The sequence below is a fragment of the Chinchilla lanigera genome, unplaced genomic scaffold, assembly GCF_000276665.1.
Source record: "Chinchilla lanigera isolate Chin_1 unplaced genomic scaffold, ChiLan1.0 scaffold00065, whole genome shotgun sequence".
Lineage (NCBI taxonomy): Eukaryota > Metazoa > Chordata > Mammalia > Rodentia > Chinchillidae > Chinchilla > Chinchilla lanigera.
In genome coordinates, this window is record NW_004955466.1 from 6384895 (window position 1) to 6402639 (window position 17745).

Sequence of the window (17745 nt, forward strand, 5' to 3'; positions counted from 1 at the left end):
TGCCGGCTGGTCCACAGCCAGTGGCCTGGGGTGAGTGGGCTGCCAGGTGTGGCTGGCCTTCAGGTTTTCAAGAGAAGCTAAATCCAGCTCGTGCAGGCCAGACAAAACAGCTTCTTTTGTTGTTTTTTAATTCAAGAGTTTTGGGTATTTTCATTTGAAGGGCTTTGTTGGTTTTTATTCAAGAAGCATATGACTAGCCTACTTGAATTTCATGGTGAGTTTTATTAAATCTGGATTTACATACCCTTTAGCATTTTTCTTGTACTCGTCCAAGTCTTTGCACAAGAAAGCTGTCAGACATTTGTTAAAGATTGTTCGATGGCAGTGCACTTGTGTTTATGCTAATGCTGACTTTAGACCTCGGCGTCTTGGTAAACTGCCTTCTGTAGCTGCCACAGACTAGCCTAGGCTTATAGAGCAATTTTGTGTATTCTTAATAAAGATCATTTTCATCTGTCTTAGGAGGGCTGGGGGAATAATTTCTTTATGATCCCCCTGTCCCTTCCTTTGGTACAAGTGAATTGCCAAACCTTGAATTATTTCGTTGGGTGGATGGATTGCTGTGACTGGAGTAAGCAGCACATTTCCAAAGATTGCTTTCAACCCTGTGCCAAGCTGAAAAACAGTCAGTGGTTGCTAAGAGACGCACAATTCAAGTATCCCCATAAACATACGTACTGCGGGAGATTGCGGTTTAGTAATTTATACTTCACATGTGTAGTTAAAGACGCTATAATTATCATGCACATTATGCAAATCACTCACCCGGTCCTTAAAAGTGACCTTTTGTTATTGTGTTTTTAAAAACTCAAGACAAATTGGATATGATAGAAACAAACTGTTGACAAATTTGAAGTTGTACTTTGAAATAAATCCCATGAGGCCTCAGCTCCAATACAAAGAACCATTGTATTTTCCAAACGAGTTCCTTGAATTTGTCAACGTGTTTACATTTCTCTCTCGAAGCCCATAGCAGATAAAAGTTCAGAAAATGTGTTTCTTTCTTTCTGTTTTTTTTTTTTTTGTTTGTTTGTTTGTTTGTTTTCCGGTACCGGGAACCGAAGTCACGACCTTGCGCTTGCCAGGCAGGCGCTTTGCCACTGAGCTAAATCCCCAGCCCCGAGAAAATGTGTTTCTACTTAGAATTTTATCAGATAGCTCTTACAATTAACAGTAAATCACCTCTTCTTGTCGCATCCCACATTTAACCAGAAACTTTAGCAAAGGGCTTTGCCGCCAGGACTTGGAGTCCATAGCCAGTTCCGAGGGGGAATATAAGCCAAGCAGTTGCGCTGGGCCTCTTCCTGGAAGGCCCCCGGGCTTGGGTTCATGCTCAGCTGTTGCTGTCTAGAAAATCTTTCCAGATAAGGAGCACTGCTAACGTTTCACTGGGACCCATGAATGGTGTAGCTCACCCTGCCTGCATCCCACAAGTCCATCGTTACTTGGTACAACAGTCCTCTTTCTGACCAAATTATGTATCTTAATATTTTAAATCACAAGGTTTTCTTGAATCAGAATGCTTAAGAGGAAAAAAATCTCTCGTTTCTGGAAAGGATGCCTGAAATTAGGAGGAAAATGGGGCATGGTGGAGTTGTTCATATTACACCTTCGCAGTTCTTATACTTAATCTCCGTAGGGCTGTGGAAGCCGGAATTGCTAAAACGTGTAAATGCAGCCGTTTGCTGTCCTTCTGCACTGTGTTTGCTCAGTGCTTGCCCGCTGGGCTCTTGTTGCATAGTCGTTGATACAGGGGAAAGAAACTCCCAACCTGAAAGATGTCTGGGACGAGTTCCTGCTCTCTAAAATTGAAGACTGAATTTTAGGAACAACGGAGGTTAAGAGCAGAATGTATTTATTGGGGGACGAAAGCATCTGTCAGAGAGGGACAGAAGGGGGCCTGAGTGGGTTGCCGAGGAACCTGTCCTTTCTAGGATTTTTACAGAGCAAAACCACAAGGTGAGGTGGGTCCAAGGTGGGGAAAAAATGGGAAATCTCAAGGTGGGAATGAGGTGGGACAAAACTATGGTCAGCCAATAAGATTACAAGCATAATTGCTCAGGTAAAATTGATTAAATCAGGATCCAATGGGGAAGCGAGTCACATACCAGTTGGGCTTGAATACAGAACAGGGGCTCTTCCTGTAGGGGTTGGGCTAGTGGCTCTTTCTGGGGGTGCATCTGTTTAATCTTTTGTCTTGAGGTCTGGCCCACAGAGGGAGTGCCTGTCTCTGCCATAGTTGCAGGGTGTCTGGTCTTCCTTCTTGGCTCCTTTGAGGGCCCAGCCCTATCTGACTGCCTGTAATATTTCTGCCTAACTCAGTGGCCTACAACGTCATGATTGATTGAGGTCAGGCTGCCATCCTGGTTCTTTATTCTCGGTTCTGGGCTGTTTTCTGCTGTTTTCTCCTAAGACCTTCTGAGGTGAAGGTCTTAGGAGATGTTTTCAGGGAGTAGAATAATGTTGCAAACAAAGTCAGAAATGTGGAGATTTTAGTGCTGGTGTCAATTTGGATGAAAATATTTAGAGGACCAATTTCTTCTTTCTTCTTTTTTAAATTGCCTTACTGGGGATTGAACACAGGGCTTTCACACTGAGCTACATTCCCAGACATCTCCCCTTTTCATAGCCTTTTTGTTTTGAGACAAGGTCTCTTAAGTCTCCAGGCTGTGTGGGCCACGCTCAAATCTGTGATCCTCCTGCCTCAGCCTTCTAGAGCACTGGGGTTATAGGCTTGTACCACCACCCCATAAGGTTTCTGATGTTTATTAAAATCTTGCTGAACATGGGACAGGGCAGGGCAGTTACTTGTTTAAAGTAATAGAGGACAACTGGGTTCTTGCTTGAGGTCTTTTAATGACTTTTTAAAAGTTTTGATAATACCTACTTTAAAATTCAAATAGTATGGTTTGTAATGAAAAGTTGCAATCTTCTGCCTCATTCTTCCTCAGTCTGAGTTCTATTCTGGGCAGTAACCACGTTCACATCTTCCAGATGTTTCTGTGTACTTATTTCTGTAATTCTAAACAGTATTGCTATTACTTGGTTTTTCATTTTGGGTTTTACCTACGTATTGGTTTCCTATTACAAATCATTATATATCTGACTGTTTTCCTCCTCCATATCCGGTGTAGTTGCTTCACAAAATTTAACTTAAGGTTTATTGGTTATGTTGGAATGACTTCGCTTCGCTTGCTGTACTGTATCTGGGTCACTAGTTAATCCTCTAGTTCTTTGAGATTGTCATAGAGCTCCTCTCCATATGGCCCACGCATCAGCTTATCTCTTGGTTGCTTTTTTTGTTTTTTTCCCTCTTCATGGAAGCCTCCTTTCTGGAGCTCTGGTCCTGCTCTAATTGGTACTGGTGATGTCAGCCTGTGCAAGTGGTCATCCTGAGACTTCCCTTTGCTACTCTCTGATGGGCCCTGTCTTTCTTGCTTAACTTCTTCTCTTTCATTTTGGTGGAGTAAATCCTATAGATAGACCTCCTAAGTAAACATGAGTGAGATACAAATTCTCGGAGATGGCTTGTCTGAAAACACCTTTATTCTTCCTACATACTTGATTGACATTTTGGCTAGGTAGAAATGTATGTATCATTTTCTCCATCTCCCCTGCGATCTTTGGAGCATTGGTCCTTCACTTCTAACTTGCAGCCTTGGTATTGAGAAGACCTCTGCCAACAGAATGCTTGTCCTTTCTAGTGACCTGTTTTCTCTGCAAGCTTTTGAGATATTTTTTCTAACTCTAGAAATTTCTTTTTTTTTTTCTTTTTTGCCCCCAGAAATGGCTAAGTGATGCACCTTAATGTGGATTTTTGTTCATTTATGTGCACAACATTGAATAGGAAATATTTATATTGAAATTTTGTACAAATTTTTTTCCTGGGAAATTGCATTGAATTGAACTCTTTTCACCTTATTTCCATTTCTTCATTTCCTGTTTGTTTGGTCTCCAGGTCTCTCTGGATTACCTCCAGTTCCTGTATCAAAACTTTTGGATTGATCCTGTAGTTTTCTTGTCTTCCTTTTTTCTGTGTCTGATTTTCATCTTTGGTTATATTTTCAAAGGGGGGCGGGATTTACACACTTTGATGTTCAAGTTCTGCTGAAAATTGACTCTATTACATTTTAGACTTCTAAAATCTTTATTTGCTGAATATTTATCTGTAATAGCTTTCTGCCTTTGGTTCAGCGATTCAATGCATTTGTTCTGTCTCTGAGGACAGGTTTCTGAGTTGCAGGTTTCCTTGCTCCTTGCATTGTGCTTGTTTCCTCTGTTCCGGCCTCTGTCTTTCATGTCAGAATGTGATTCTTGGCTTCAGAGTTGCCAAAAAGCAACTTAGAAGCAGTCCAAGTACACATGCATATGTATTTATACGGGCATGGGTCACATTTGGCAACTGGTGACTTTCCGTAACTACTGCGCTTAGATGTTACTATATCTATAGATTTTTTTGTCTTCAGGCTATGGGCTTCCCCTGAAGAAAGACCTTCTGATCTGCTGCCTTACCCAAAATTGGGGGCCTGGGTAGAGATAAGTGCTCGAAAAGGCCTTACTTCAGTTATGTAGGGTTTTATTTGATGCTGGTCTTTCGATAAGAGCTTCATTTAGCAATGTATGAAAGCTCCAAGATTAGTACCTGCTGACTCATTGTCTGTAGACTTAGATCATAAATCTTTTGTACACTGTGTGGGACATGGACCTAGGGGGTCTTCTGACTTCTACAGATGTTCAGCAAGGCAACTTGTTTTTAGTTGCTTCTCACACTCTAGCCATCAAATATGTCTGATGCCTTCAACTTGTAAGACTTAAGATTGTCTGGTATGAGCATGCATGCTTCTTGTTGGCTTTCTTCCTGTTGGCAGAATAGAAAAACATTTAGAATGGAGAAAGAGGAAACCTAAGATAGTTACCTCTTGCCAGCCACTTCTCTTTCTCTCTCTTTTTAAAAGTTTTTTGAGACAGGGTCTCGCCATGTATTTCAGGCAGGGCTTGACCTCACTATGTAAACCAGCGTGACCTTGAACTTGTGGCAGTCCTCCTGCCTCAGCCTCTCAAGTGCTGGGATTACAGGCGTGCGCCACCATGCCCGGCCCACTTCTCATTGTGATAGATCTACAGATAAATCTGATTTGTTCCCCAATCCTTTCTGTGCTGTGGCTTCCTTCCATTTCTTGTGGTTTCACAGGGACAGAGGTTCAGTCCGTAGTGTCTAAGTGGAAGACCCTTACTCCCCTCCTTATTTCACTATAGATTTACTATGAAGTTCAAAGAAGGGTTCTTTGGCTAACCCACTGCAGTGAATCGCTTTTAGGTTCAGGAAAGCTGATTTTTTTTTAAGTCAGAATGTTGACGGGTCTGTCTTGGTTCTCTAATCACATTGGAACTCTCCAGCTTTTTCTTCAAGTTGCCTGTTACATTATAGATGGCACAGTCTACCTCAGCATTTATAGGTGCTGTGTCATTCAGTATTGCTGTGTGTGTGTGTTTTAGGAATCAGAACTCATCCTGCTTCCTTTTGACTATACACTGTTACATTTTTTCTTCTGTCTCATACATCAAAAGTGTGTTCTCAAGAGCAGCAGAAGAGTAGCTCAGTGTTGCAATTCAGCTCTTTCTAGAACACTATAATTAATGTTTGTGACTTTGCGAGTGACTAAAGTGAGAGGCTCGATTAGTACATTTTCTTTGAGAACCTATGGAAACTTTACCTAGATAAATAATTTTTGTTTAATTGTATGTTCATTGAACTCTTTACAACACATAACATAATTGATTGAAGTTTTGCTAACATTATAACTTCTCAGACCTTTTAATGTTAGTTGCAAATTATTCATTAAGCTTTTTTGCAACACTTAAAAAATAGAAGCCAAATTAAAAGATAGAACTTAAAAGGTTATTCCTGTGAACAAAAAATGGAATGGGTGCATTAGGTACATCATTTCAAGCAAACCATAGGTAGAGGTACTGAGTCGATTGGGACCTTTGCCTCTTAGGGCCACATGCCTTTCTCTTGCAGGTAGGATGTGTCCCTCTAGAAATAAACTGGTAACTTCCTCGTTGCCTCCCCTAGTGAGCTCCGGGTTTGTTTGACATTGTTTGTGCTCGGCAGAAAGGATAATCCCTGGCATGTGGAAAGGTCTCAGTGTATATTTATTTATTTCATTGCTAAGCAGGCAGAGATGGCAGGTGTGGCTAGCAGCACATTCTGTTCAGATAGGCTGCTGGTTCTATGCGATCTGCCGCGAGCACCTCCATTGGAACCAGACGCTTAGTACCCAAGATGGCGGTGTGGGGCAGTGCTGCGGAACCTTGCAGAGGTGGGACCTAGTGGCCTGTTCAGTCTGTTTCTCTCTGCTCCTGGCTAGAGATACCGTCATTTGCTTCCTCCCACGTGGTTGGCACAGTGAGGTGACGCAGTCTGGGGCGGCCCGTGTGCTTGGGCCTGTGCTATGCTTTTGGACTTTCAGCGAAATAAACCTTTTGTTCTTCAGTAGCCCTGTAGTGATGAGGGCTAGTGCAGTTTGCACCTCCATTTCCCCCTTCCTTTGTGGGCTAGCCTGGGCACCACTGCCTCTGCGTGGCTCTCCTGTCCCCGCGCTCCTTCACAAAGAGTGGGTGGCTCTGTTGTGCATTCGTACGGCATCCTGCACTGCTCAGGCGGTTTCCTCACCTGTGTCCCCCAGTTAGGCGAAGTTCTGTGAAAGCAGATTGTGCCTGCCTTGCTCGTCACCGTGTTCTGGCACTGTGCCCATTGGCTGACCCTCAGTAGATGCACAGTGCGTATTTATTCAAAATAACTCATCTTTTCAGCAAATGGATGGATGGATGGGATGAATGGCATTGTGAAGCCGAAAATCGTGTCCTGTTCCCCGCCCACTGAAGAGTGTCCTTCAGTTTGTGTTTCCTGCCAGGTTCTCAGCGTCACTCACGTGTTCACAGCTCTTTCACTCAAAGAAAAGCAGCAAGCAAAAGCACCTTCACTTGAGGATTGCGCGCAGGGTGGTGCTTCTGCTGTCAGGCAGTCTCACGTTTTAATCACTTGAAGTCAGGCTGACAGGTATCTTGATACCTTTTTAAATAATGATGGTAGTTTGCTTTCGTTTGGGTGCTGTCTACAGACCTTTGAAATGTTTTGCTGAAAAGGCATTGCTTTTGTTTTATTGCAATGATTACTGTATTAAACTCAGTAAAACTCAAACCAGTTTCTAAGTTTGTTTTCAGCCAAAGGAGTTTGGCTGTTATCACTCAGAAAGACTTGCAGATTTATTGCGTTATACTTTATTTTTTTGACAAGTACACATTTGTGGTACGTGATGTGTGAGCTCCTTGTGGGGAGTTGGTACACGTGTGTAGCACATGTCAATTCCTTTCCTCTCCTCCTTTCCCTCCCATCTCCCACCTCGTCCATCCTAGACCCGCTTCCCAGTTGAGCAAGATCTATCCCATACCTTGTATTACTGATCTTCCGTTTTGCTATTTAGTTATACTTTGGTTTTCTTGTATAAGAGAAACTACGGTATTTAAGCCTGTGTGTCTAGTTTATTTCATTTAATAGTATGGTCTCGAGGTGCATCCATTTTCCTACAGATGACTCATCTTTCTTTATCTCAGAGTAGTAGTCTGTTGTGTATAAATACCACATTTTCTTTTTCCATTCATCTGTTGATGGACATATAGGCTGCTTCCAAGATTTAGCTATTTTGAGCTGTGCTGCTGTGAACATGGATGTGCATGTTATCACTGCAATACTATGTCTTTAACTCTTTGGGAAAGAGACCCAGAAGAGGAATAGCTGGATCAAATGGAATTTCTAGTTTTAGATTTTTTTTTTGAGGAATATCCGTACTGAAAGTGGTTGTACTAGTTTACATTACCACCAACAGTGTAGGAGGGTCCTGTCCCCTGTCCCCGCCCCACCTCACTAGCATTTATTTTTATTTGATTTCTTGATGATGGCTATTCTTTCTGGAGTAAGGTGGATTTTCAGTGTTTTATTCTGTTTTGTTTGCATTTCTGTAATGGTCAGGGATGTTGAGCATTTCTTAATGTATTTCTTGGCCATTTGTACTTTGTCTTCTGTGAAGTGTCTATTTTGTGTGCCCATTTTCTGATATTAGGTCTTTTATTTTAGGAGGTCTAATTTTTTTGAGGTCTTTATATATTCTGGATATTAATCCTGGGCAAAAATCATTCCCATTCTGTAGAAGTCTTGTCACTCCATTGGTTGTTTCTTTTGCTGTGTAGAAGTTTTTTGTTTTGTTTTTTTTAATCCCATTCATTGATTGCCCGTACTATTTCCTGTACAGACTGGGGTTCTGTTCAGAAAGCACTTGCCAATACTTGTGACTTAAAGAGTTTTACCTGTTTTAGCTTGTGGCAGGTTAAGTGTTTCTGTTTTAACACTGAGGTCATTGTTCCATTTTGATTTTAGTTGAGTGCATGGTCAGAGATACGGGTCTAGATTCAATCTTCTGCGTGTGGATAGCCAGTTTTCCCAGTACCATTTGTTAAAGAGGCTGTCTTCCCTCTATGTATGTTGTTGCCCCTTTGTCAGAGATAAAATAATTGAATGTCCTTGGGGATTGTTTCTGCTTCCTCTGTTGTGTTCCCTGATCCACATGTCTGTTTATGTGCCGCTACCATATATCACTGTAGCCTTGTACTAGACCTTAAAGTCGGGGACTGTGATGCCTCCCCCTTTGCACTTTTTACCCAGCATAGCTACTCTGGGCCTCTTCTGGTTTCTGAATTTTAGGGTTGTTTTCTCCAGTTCTGTGAAGAGTGCTACTGAAATTTTGATAAGGATTGCATTAAATCTGTATGTCAGTTTTGGAAGTATGCCCATTTTGACTGTATGGATTCCACCTATCCATGAAGAAGGGATGTCTTTCCATTTTGTGGGTCCTCTTTGACTTCCTTACTCAGAGTGCTGTAGTTGTCATTGTAGAGGCCTTTCACTGCCTGTATTAGGTTACTTTCTAACCATTATTTATAATACTATGAGTGGTAATTTTTTCCTAATTTCTTTTTCAGTAGGTTCAGTATTAGTGTACATGCCACTGACTTTCATGTGTTGATTTTATGTGTTGTATCTACATTACTGAATTTGGTTACTAATTCTCAGAGTCTCTTGGTGGATTTTTATGTGTCTCCTATGTAGAGGATCGTATCACTGTAAATAATGTTAATTTGACTTCTTCCCTTCCTATACATATTCTTTTTATTTCTTTCTTGCCTGATAGCTCTTGCTAATGTTTTGATTACTGTATTAAACAAGAATAGTGACAGTGAATATTTGTCTTGTTTCTTATTTTGGAGCAAAAGCTTTCAATTTTTCCCCATTGTTATGTTATGTTATGGTGGTAGGCTTGTCATAAATGGCTTTTATCAGATTGAGATAAGGTCCTTCACCTATTTTCTTCAGTGTTTTTATCATGAGAGCATGTTGGATTTTGCCGAAGGTTATTCCTGCATCTGCTGAGATGATCAAGTGATCCCTCCCCTTCTGTTTATTTGATGGATTACATTTATTGATTTGCATGTGTTGAGCCACTTTTGCATTCCTGAGAGGAAGACTGCTTGGTCATGGTGTACGATCTGTTTGGTGATTTGTTGCATTATGCTTGCCAGTGTTTTGTTGGACATTTGTGTGTGTGTATTCGTTAAAGACATTGACCTTCGGTTCTCTGTTTTAGTTGGATCGTTGTCTAGTTTTGGCATCAGGATAACCGTAACTTCAGGAATGACTTAGAGAGTACTCCTTTCCTTTCAACTTCATTAAAGAGTTTGAGGAGTAGTTGGTGTTAGATCTTCCTTGAAGTTCTATGGAATTAGTGAATTAGTCAGGACCTGAGCTTATTTTATTGCTACTTCATTTCATTACCTGTTAGTGAATGTTTTAGGGTTTTTAAATCTTGGTTCACATTCATATGTATCTAAGAATCTGTCCATTTTTTTTCAGCGTTCTCCAGTTTATTGGCATACAGGTTTGTGAAATAGTTGCTAATTATCTTCTGGATTTTGGTGGTATACATTGTGATTTTACTTCTTTTTTTTTTTTTTTTTTTTTTTTTAAAGATGGCATCTCACTATGTAATCTAGACTGGCCTTGAACTCACAGTGTAGCCCAGGCTAGGGATCTTTCTACCTCAGCCTCCTGAGCGTTAGGATTATAAGTGTGTGTCACCATGTCTGGCTACCTTTTTCATTTCTGATTGTATTGATTTGGATATTTTCTTTTTTAGGTAAGATTGGGTAAGTGTCTATTTTGTTTTTGTTTTTTCTTTCCAAAGAGCCAGATCTTAGATTTATTGATTCTGATTTTTTGGTGGGGGGGGCGGGTCCTTCATTGTATTGATTTCTGCTCTGGTCTTTATAATTTACTTCCTTATCCTAGCCTCGAATTTGGATTGGTCTTATTTTTCTAGGACCTTGCGGTACATTGTTAGTTTACTTCTTTGGGTTTGCTGTGTTTTTCTGATGTGGGCATTCACAGCTTTTAACTTCCCTCTTAGGACTTCTTCCATTGGGTCCCATAAATTCTGCATTTATTAGAAATTGTCTTATTTCTTCCTTCATTTCTTCTCTGATTATTGTTTAATTTCCATGTGCTTGCATAATTTCTGTAGTTTCTTTTGCCATTAAGTTCCAGTTTCTGTTACTGTGATCTGATAATATGCATGCTTTATTGGCTAGTGTGTCGCCTATTTTGGGGAAAGTTCCTTGTGCTACAGAAAAGAGATGTTATTCTGTTGTTGAGCAGAATATTCTAGATACTTACTAAATCCATTTGTTCAAAGGATTGGTTCAATTCTGATATTTCCTTGTTGGTTTTATTTTTGTCTGGATGACTTATTTCTGATAATAGAGTATTGAGTCCCCCCACTATAATTGTATTCATGTTTATCTGATCTTTCAAGTCCAGTATTGTTTTATGAAACTGGGTTGTTCCATATATATTTGTAACTATTATCTCTTCCTGTTGGATTGTTCCCTAACCAATATATGGTGACTTCCTTTGCTTCTTCTGATTGGTTTTGGTTTAAAGTCCACTGCTTTTGAAAATAGAATGGTCACTCCTGCTTGTTTTTGGTTCCTGTTGAATAGAATATTGTTTTCTATCCTTTGATTTTTAGTCCATGTGCTTCTCTTTGGGTTAACTATGTTCTTTGTATATACCTGCTATAATGGTGGAAAACTTCTTATATATTTCCTTATGGCTTGTAGGTTTGTCTGCAGATACTGTACAGTCTTCTTTCTTTTCTCTCCCCCCTTTGTAGAATTTTCAAAATGCATTTTTAGATTTGGAAAATAATTCAGCTGCCCATTTTCAAGGTCCCTTTCATAAACCTGCAGTTTTCTCTCAAGTGTTTTGATGTCACAGAACATCCTTTCTGCTGTTTTCCCTATACCGTGTAGTTAGTTCTTTGTTCAGTACAGTGAAGTGTAAAAGCTGTAAAAATCATGAGGTTGAAGTGGGCCCTATTAGTGAGCTGTGGATATTCCTACCCTTTTCCATTGATAAACAGCCTGATTTCATGTAAGCAGGCTGCATTTCTCTCCAGGACCTGCCCTCTGCTCAGCTATGAGACATTATTGTATATAAGTAAAGCATTGTACTGTGCCTGAACCTGGTCAAGAAGTGACTTGATCTTTTTTTTTTTTTTGTCTTTTTGAGACATCTCGCTATGCAATTCGGGCTGGCCTTGAGCTCACTTTGTAGCCCAGGCTGGTCTCGAACTCACAAGGATCCTCCCTGCCTCAGCCTCCTGAGTGCTGGGATTACAGGTGTGCGCCACCACACCCAGCTTAGGACTTGATCTTTAATAGTATTTCTACTAAGTGGCACCTCAGAGATACATTACATAATTTTATCCTTGCTTGGGAAATCATAAAAAAGGAAATTACTCCCAGACAACATGGCCATTTTGATAAAATCACCATTAGAGTGGGCTTACCATGTTTTGCTATGCACACTGAAATTTGAAAGCTGGAAGCTATCAGATGATTTGTTTTAGACAGATAGTTGCAAAAACTAAGCTACACGGAATGATTTTTCCTTCAAGAAACTCTTTCCTTTCAGCTTCACCAAGTGTGGCAGTACTTTTGTGGTTGGTGTCTAAAGTGCCTGTCTGACACTTACATGACACACAACACTTTCACTATACAGAATAAATAACTTTTCCCACTCCATTCAGTCACTCCAAATGCCTCTGTCCAAGCCTCTTGGAATAAACTTGTACTATCAGTTTCCACTTTTGCTTTTTTTTGGTCTGTAGTCATTTTTTGGTGTTCAATACTTGGAATTTACAAAAACACAAAATTAAAAAAAAATGGAGAGGGGCTGGGGATTTAGCTCAGTGGCACAGCGTCTGCCCAGCAAGCGCAAGGTCGTGAGTTCAATTCCTGGTACCAGGGAGAAAAAAAAAAAAAAAAAGACACACACACAAAAATGGAGCATCCAACACAAATCTATCTCTATACCAAACCTAGCTAACACTAGTAGTTAACACTAAAGAATTGGGTGTTGCCTGAATCAACAATCTATGGCAGTGATTCTCAGCCTGGGTTCCTCTTGACTTTGCTGGTCAGCAGTGTAAGGGGGCAGTGTTCCAGTGACTACCCACTTTTGGCCTGTTTTGAAAAAGGCATCTGAGTGCATTTCCTACCTTGTGAGGGCTTCTGCTAAAATCACAGCCAGTCCAAGCAAATATATATATTCTTGCTCTTGTTTTCATAAATTCTTCACAAACAACTAAATATGATGCGGCAGATTCAAATATGCCAGGGGGACAAATCTCAGTTTCTTAATTAGGACATCTCTTAGCTAAATCTTAGATACTAAATTTCAGTTTTTCAGAAGAAAACTCAAAGCTAAAATCTTGTGTTATATTAAAATTCATAGTCAGTCCAAGCACATATGTACATATTCTTGACAATGCACTGACCAGCCATGTGACAGCTTGGGCAAGTCTTGGCTCATGACTCCACTGCCTGGCTCCAGTACTACTCCTTCCTGAGCATGTGCATGGCCCCTGTGTGCGCTGTTATCCCATGCTTGGCTGCTGGGGTGACTTGGCTCATGTGCCCATTGCAGTATGTGTGCCTTAGATTTGCCACTACTGGGCTACAGTATTGTTACCTTTATAAGTGACTCATTGCTTTTTCTATGGGCACTTTTAAGATTCTATTCTTGTTTTAGCCTTCTGAGATTTTGACTGTGATGTGTCATGAAGAGGTTCTTTTCTGTGATTATGGCTATTTAGAGTTCTATATGCCTCACTTATCTCTGTATGTCAGATTGTTTTCCTTACTTGGAGTGTTTTCTGCTGTTATTTCAGTAGGCAGGTTTTTTATGTCATTTCTACTGTCTTGTGCTCTTTCATTCCTCCCAGTTAACCTTACATTAGTCTTTTGCATCATCTCAGAGCTTTTGGATCCCTTTTTTTAATGTTCTCTTGCTGTTTTTAAGGTGTTTCTAATTATTTGGTCACCAACAATAGATCTGACACTCTGTCCTCACATTGGTCACTTCTGCTGCCTATACTTTCAATGGAATTTTTATCTTCTGAACTTCTATTTGGAGTTTTTTTATATGGAATTCTTTGCTGTACTAGCCATTCATGTTTTACATCATTTTGTTGAGCTCTGTTAGCTTTTTATTAGTGTTGTCTGTAGGTTCACTAATTGTTTTATTTAATTGGCCCAATATCTGTTTACTTATATTTTCTGTGAGCTTGCCAATACCTTATTGATTTGCTTTGTTATCCCCCTGATACCATTTTAAATAACTCAGTGTGTGCTTTTGGTTTTCTCCCCTTTCATGCCTCATGGGTCAGTTTTAGGGTAGTTGGGAATTTCTGGAAGCATTTGTTGTCTTCTCGTGTTTGTAGTTTGTTTTCTTGTTTGATTGTGTTGAGGAGGCTTGCAGTGGAAAACTTCCTTTATTATATGGAGAGCTCTTTAGTTAGTGCCTAGTTTTCAGGGGTGTCCCCTAGGCATGGTTACCGACTGATCTTTACATGTCTCCCAGGATCCAGCCACCTTCCTTTACTTGGGATGGGAATGTATTTTGGTTCAGTATCCAGCTTTCCAAGAATAGGCCACAGTATTATTTAAGACCCAAAGGCAATCAAGATATTGACATCCAGATAAACCAGTTAAAAGCAACAGCTATGTCACTTTGTCTGTAGCAATAAAGTCAACATAAATTATAGTGTCAGATAGACCCTGAATATTGATTAATTCTAGAGGCCAGTAATGTACCACCTTTAACCATAGGAAAGAGATCTACAGTATGAACACAAAGAGGAACTAAATATGGATCAGCTATGGGCCAACAGTGAACATCTAGTAAATGGAACAACTTTGCCTCTTCTAACAATAGCACGGTATTTAAAAAAAAAAGTAGTGTAAAATTGCTGTCTAATGACTCATACAGCATAGTGGTTGGTTATACTAGTAAAGGTAGAGGGCATAGAGAACTGAAAGATGGAAACAAAATTTGAAAATTTAATCACTGGCATATGAGAAGTAGGGGAGAAAAGTGAGATGGGAGTCATATTGACGAGCAAAAGGAAATTAATACACTCAGAGCAAAGATGGAACAAGAAAAAGACAAACAGAAAAATAGAGGAAATAGAAGAAAGATAAGAAAAGTTGAAACAGGGAAAAGAGAAAAGGAGAGAAAAGAAATGAGGAAAAAAGAGGAGAGAAAAAAACCCCGAGTCTCACAAAAACCTGATGAAAGGAAGCTAAAAATAATAAAATATAGCAAAGAGTCAAACATCTTCTTTCCAAGATCTGCAGTCTTGGGATCCAGCCAGTCATGATTTTCTCTGCCTACCTTTGGGACCTGTGGGTGTTGCAGGTGCCCTCCCTGTACCAGAGGCACCTCTGTCCATTCACCCGAGACTGTGGCTACCAGGCATCCTAAGGCATGCCCTTGTTCCCCTTGGTAGATGGGACAGTCATGGGGTCTGGTTGCCCGCTTCTCTCCCTGGGTGCTGTCCCATCCAGGGCCAGGTTGTTTGGTTAGTCTTTGCCTCCGTTGCCCTGTGCCAAGGGAAGTAAACAGAGCTGGCTTGGCACTGGTGGATGATTGTGCCCTTGCTTGGGGTGTTACGTGTCCAGTGTGGGCCTGCTTGCTCACCTGTGTGGGGGGTGTTGAGTTATGTATTGTATAATTTATTGAGTGACCAGGTGTGGTGGCGCACGCCTGTAATCCCAGCACTCGGGAGGCTGAGGCGGGAGGATTGTTGCGAATTCGAGGCCAGCCTGGGCTACAAAGTGAGCTCAAGGCCAGCCTGAACTGCATAGTGAGACCCTGTCTGAAAAAGACCCCAAAAAAAAAAATTATTGAGTGTTTGTGTTAGCCTTCCATTGCTGTGATAGAATACTTGACACAGGCTATTTATGATGAAGAATTTATAATTTATATAACATAAAGTCACTCGTCCAGATTTGCACTTCAGTGTTTTTAAAAACTGCAGAGCCGTGCAGCCATCAGTACCGTATAATCACAGAACGTTGTCTTTTCCTCAAAGAATCTCATATTTGTTGTAGTCACTGCTCATTCTACTGCTGCCTCTGTGGGTTTCCCATGCTGTTATGTAGCCACTTTTGTCTGCTTTCCTTCACATGAGGCTTGGAAGAGTCCATCAGTGCTGTAATAGTACAGTGCCGCGTACTACTTCTTTCCATTTTTATGGCTGAGTAGTACTACGTTTTTGTCACATTTTGCATATCCCTTCATTAGTTGGTGCCACTTAGATGGTTTCACTTTTCACCCTGTTGAATGCTGCTGCTGTGATCATCTGTGTATTCTTTTTTTTTTGGTTTTTCTCCGGTACCGGGAACCGAACTCACGACCTTGCGCTTGCCAGGCAGGCGCTTTTGCCGCTGAGCTAAGTCCCCAGCCCCTCATCTGTGTATTCTTTTGTGCGGTTACATGATTTCATTTCTGTTGGCTGTATCCCTGGGAATGGAATTGTTAAGCCATAAGTAACTGGAAGTTCTGAGGAACTGACAGACTGTTGCATTTCAATACATGGCATGCCGCAAAGGGTGAAACAGAGGCTTACTCGGATTATTGTCCAGTCCCAGCTCCAAGAGGGCCCAGAAGGCCTGTGGTTAACCAGGACCCCTCAGCAAGAGAGAGAGTGTGATAAGGACAGCTCTGAACTGAAGCTTCTGTGGTTATTTGTTGATAGAACCAGGAAGCAAGGATGCAGGACAAGGGGGCACTACTTCTGTGCATGAATTCATGTAGGGATGGTCAAGGTGGTCTGTTACGTGACTGACCTTAGGGCCAGTCTAAGTAATAAGTTGGAGTGTTAGGGTGTTGGGGAGCCATGAGGGCTAGAGAATTCATTCCTTCAGGCTGTGTGTTTGAGTCTGTTTGGACTTGTGGCCTTGTAGGACATCTTTTAATCTCTAACCATGCATTCGAGGAGGTTTGGGGCGTGTGGCTCCGAAAGTCCCTTACCTCTGAGTGTCCATCTCGTACATACCTCTGCCCAGTGCCCCCATACCAAAGCATTTTCCAGACTGGCTGTAGCCCGTTCTGTGCCTTCTAGAATGTATAAGCATTCCAGTTTTGTCACCTCCTCACCAACACTTTTTGTTATCCCTTCTTTTAATTGTAGCCATCAAATTGCGATCTTGTTTTGACTTGTATTTCTGTAATTAATGAAATTGAATTTCTTTTTACTTATTAGCCATTTAATAATGGCTGGGCAGCACCTCTGCAGAAAATACTGTGTTCCTTTCTAAGTCATTTGTGTTTTCCTTGGTGAGCTTTAGGAGTTCCTAATATATTGTGGACAGCAGTCTTATCAGATAAGGTTTGCAAATATTTTCAGCCATTCTGTGTGATTTTTCACTTTAATGGTGCCCTTTGAAGCACAGATGTTTTTATTTTGAAGAAGTCTAAATTTTTCCCTTTGTGTTACTTATGCGTTACATGTGGTGTCTAAAAAAGTCACCACCTAGTCTAGGGTTATGAAGATTTATTCATACATTTTCTTCTGTTTTGTAATTGACTTCTTACCCTTAGGTTGATTCTCCATGTGGAATAAATCTGGGTGCATGGTATGGGATGGGGGTACAAATTCTTTCCTTTGTGCACCTGTGGCTACTCAATTGTCCAAGCACCACGGAGAGAGAAGCCCTTTGAGTTATTTGTCAGTGTATTCTCAGGGACCAGCTCTGCCTGGCACATACAGGTACTCAGTAACTCTGAGAAAGGCAGAAGGAGAGGGCTTTTGAGACAGGGTCTCGCTATGCAGTCTAGGCTGGCCTTGAACTCACTTTGTAGCCCAGGCTGGCCTTGGACTCAGCGATCCTCCTCCTCAGCTTCCCAAGTGCTGGGATTACAGGCGTGCGCCACCATGCCCGGCAAGAGGGCTTTTAAATAATGACTAGCAGCATTCTTAAATTCTTTGCTGAAACTATCCTGTCTTTCCTTTGTAACAGCTTTTGGAGCTGTTTGACAGTGAAGACCCTCGGGAACGGGACTACTTAAAGACAGTCTTACACAGAATTTATGGCAAGTTCCTTGGTCTTAGAGCATTTATCCGAAAACAGATTAACAATATTTTTCTAAGGTAAGTGGAGGGTGGGGGTGCGGGAAAAGCAAAGTGGACATTGTTACCGAAGTATTAGTAAACCTCCAGTGTATGAACATGGTGTACTGACTTTGTCCATCCCTCTTGCCTCTCTGTCCCCTCCCCTCCCCTC

General features: G+C 41.1%; 1 protein-coding gene across 3 annotated transcripts in view; it reads left to right on the plus strand.

The window, feature by feature from the left end:
* Ppp2r5e (protein phosphatase 2, regulatory subunit B', epsilon isoform) overlaps positions 1-17745 on the plus strand; it is a 157348-nt gene that overhangs the window by 121557 nt on the left and 18046 nt on the right. For all 3 annotated transcript variants that reach the window (XM_005399153.2, XM_005399154.2, XM_013521973.1), the window contains one exon: positions 17482-17612. In XM_005399153.2, the coding sequence (XP_005399210.1) occupies positions 17482-17612 (131 nt within the window). The remainder of the gene's footprint in view (positions 1-17481; positions 17613-17745) is intronic.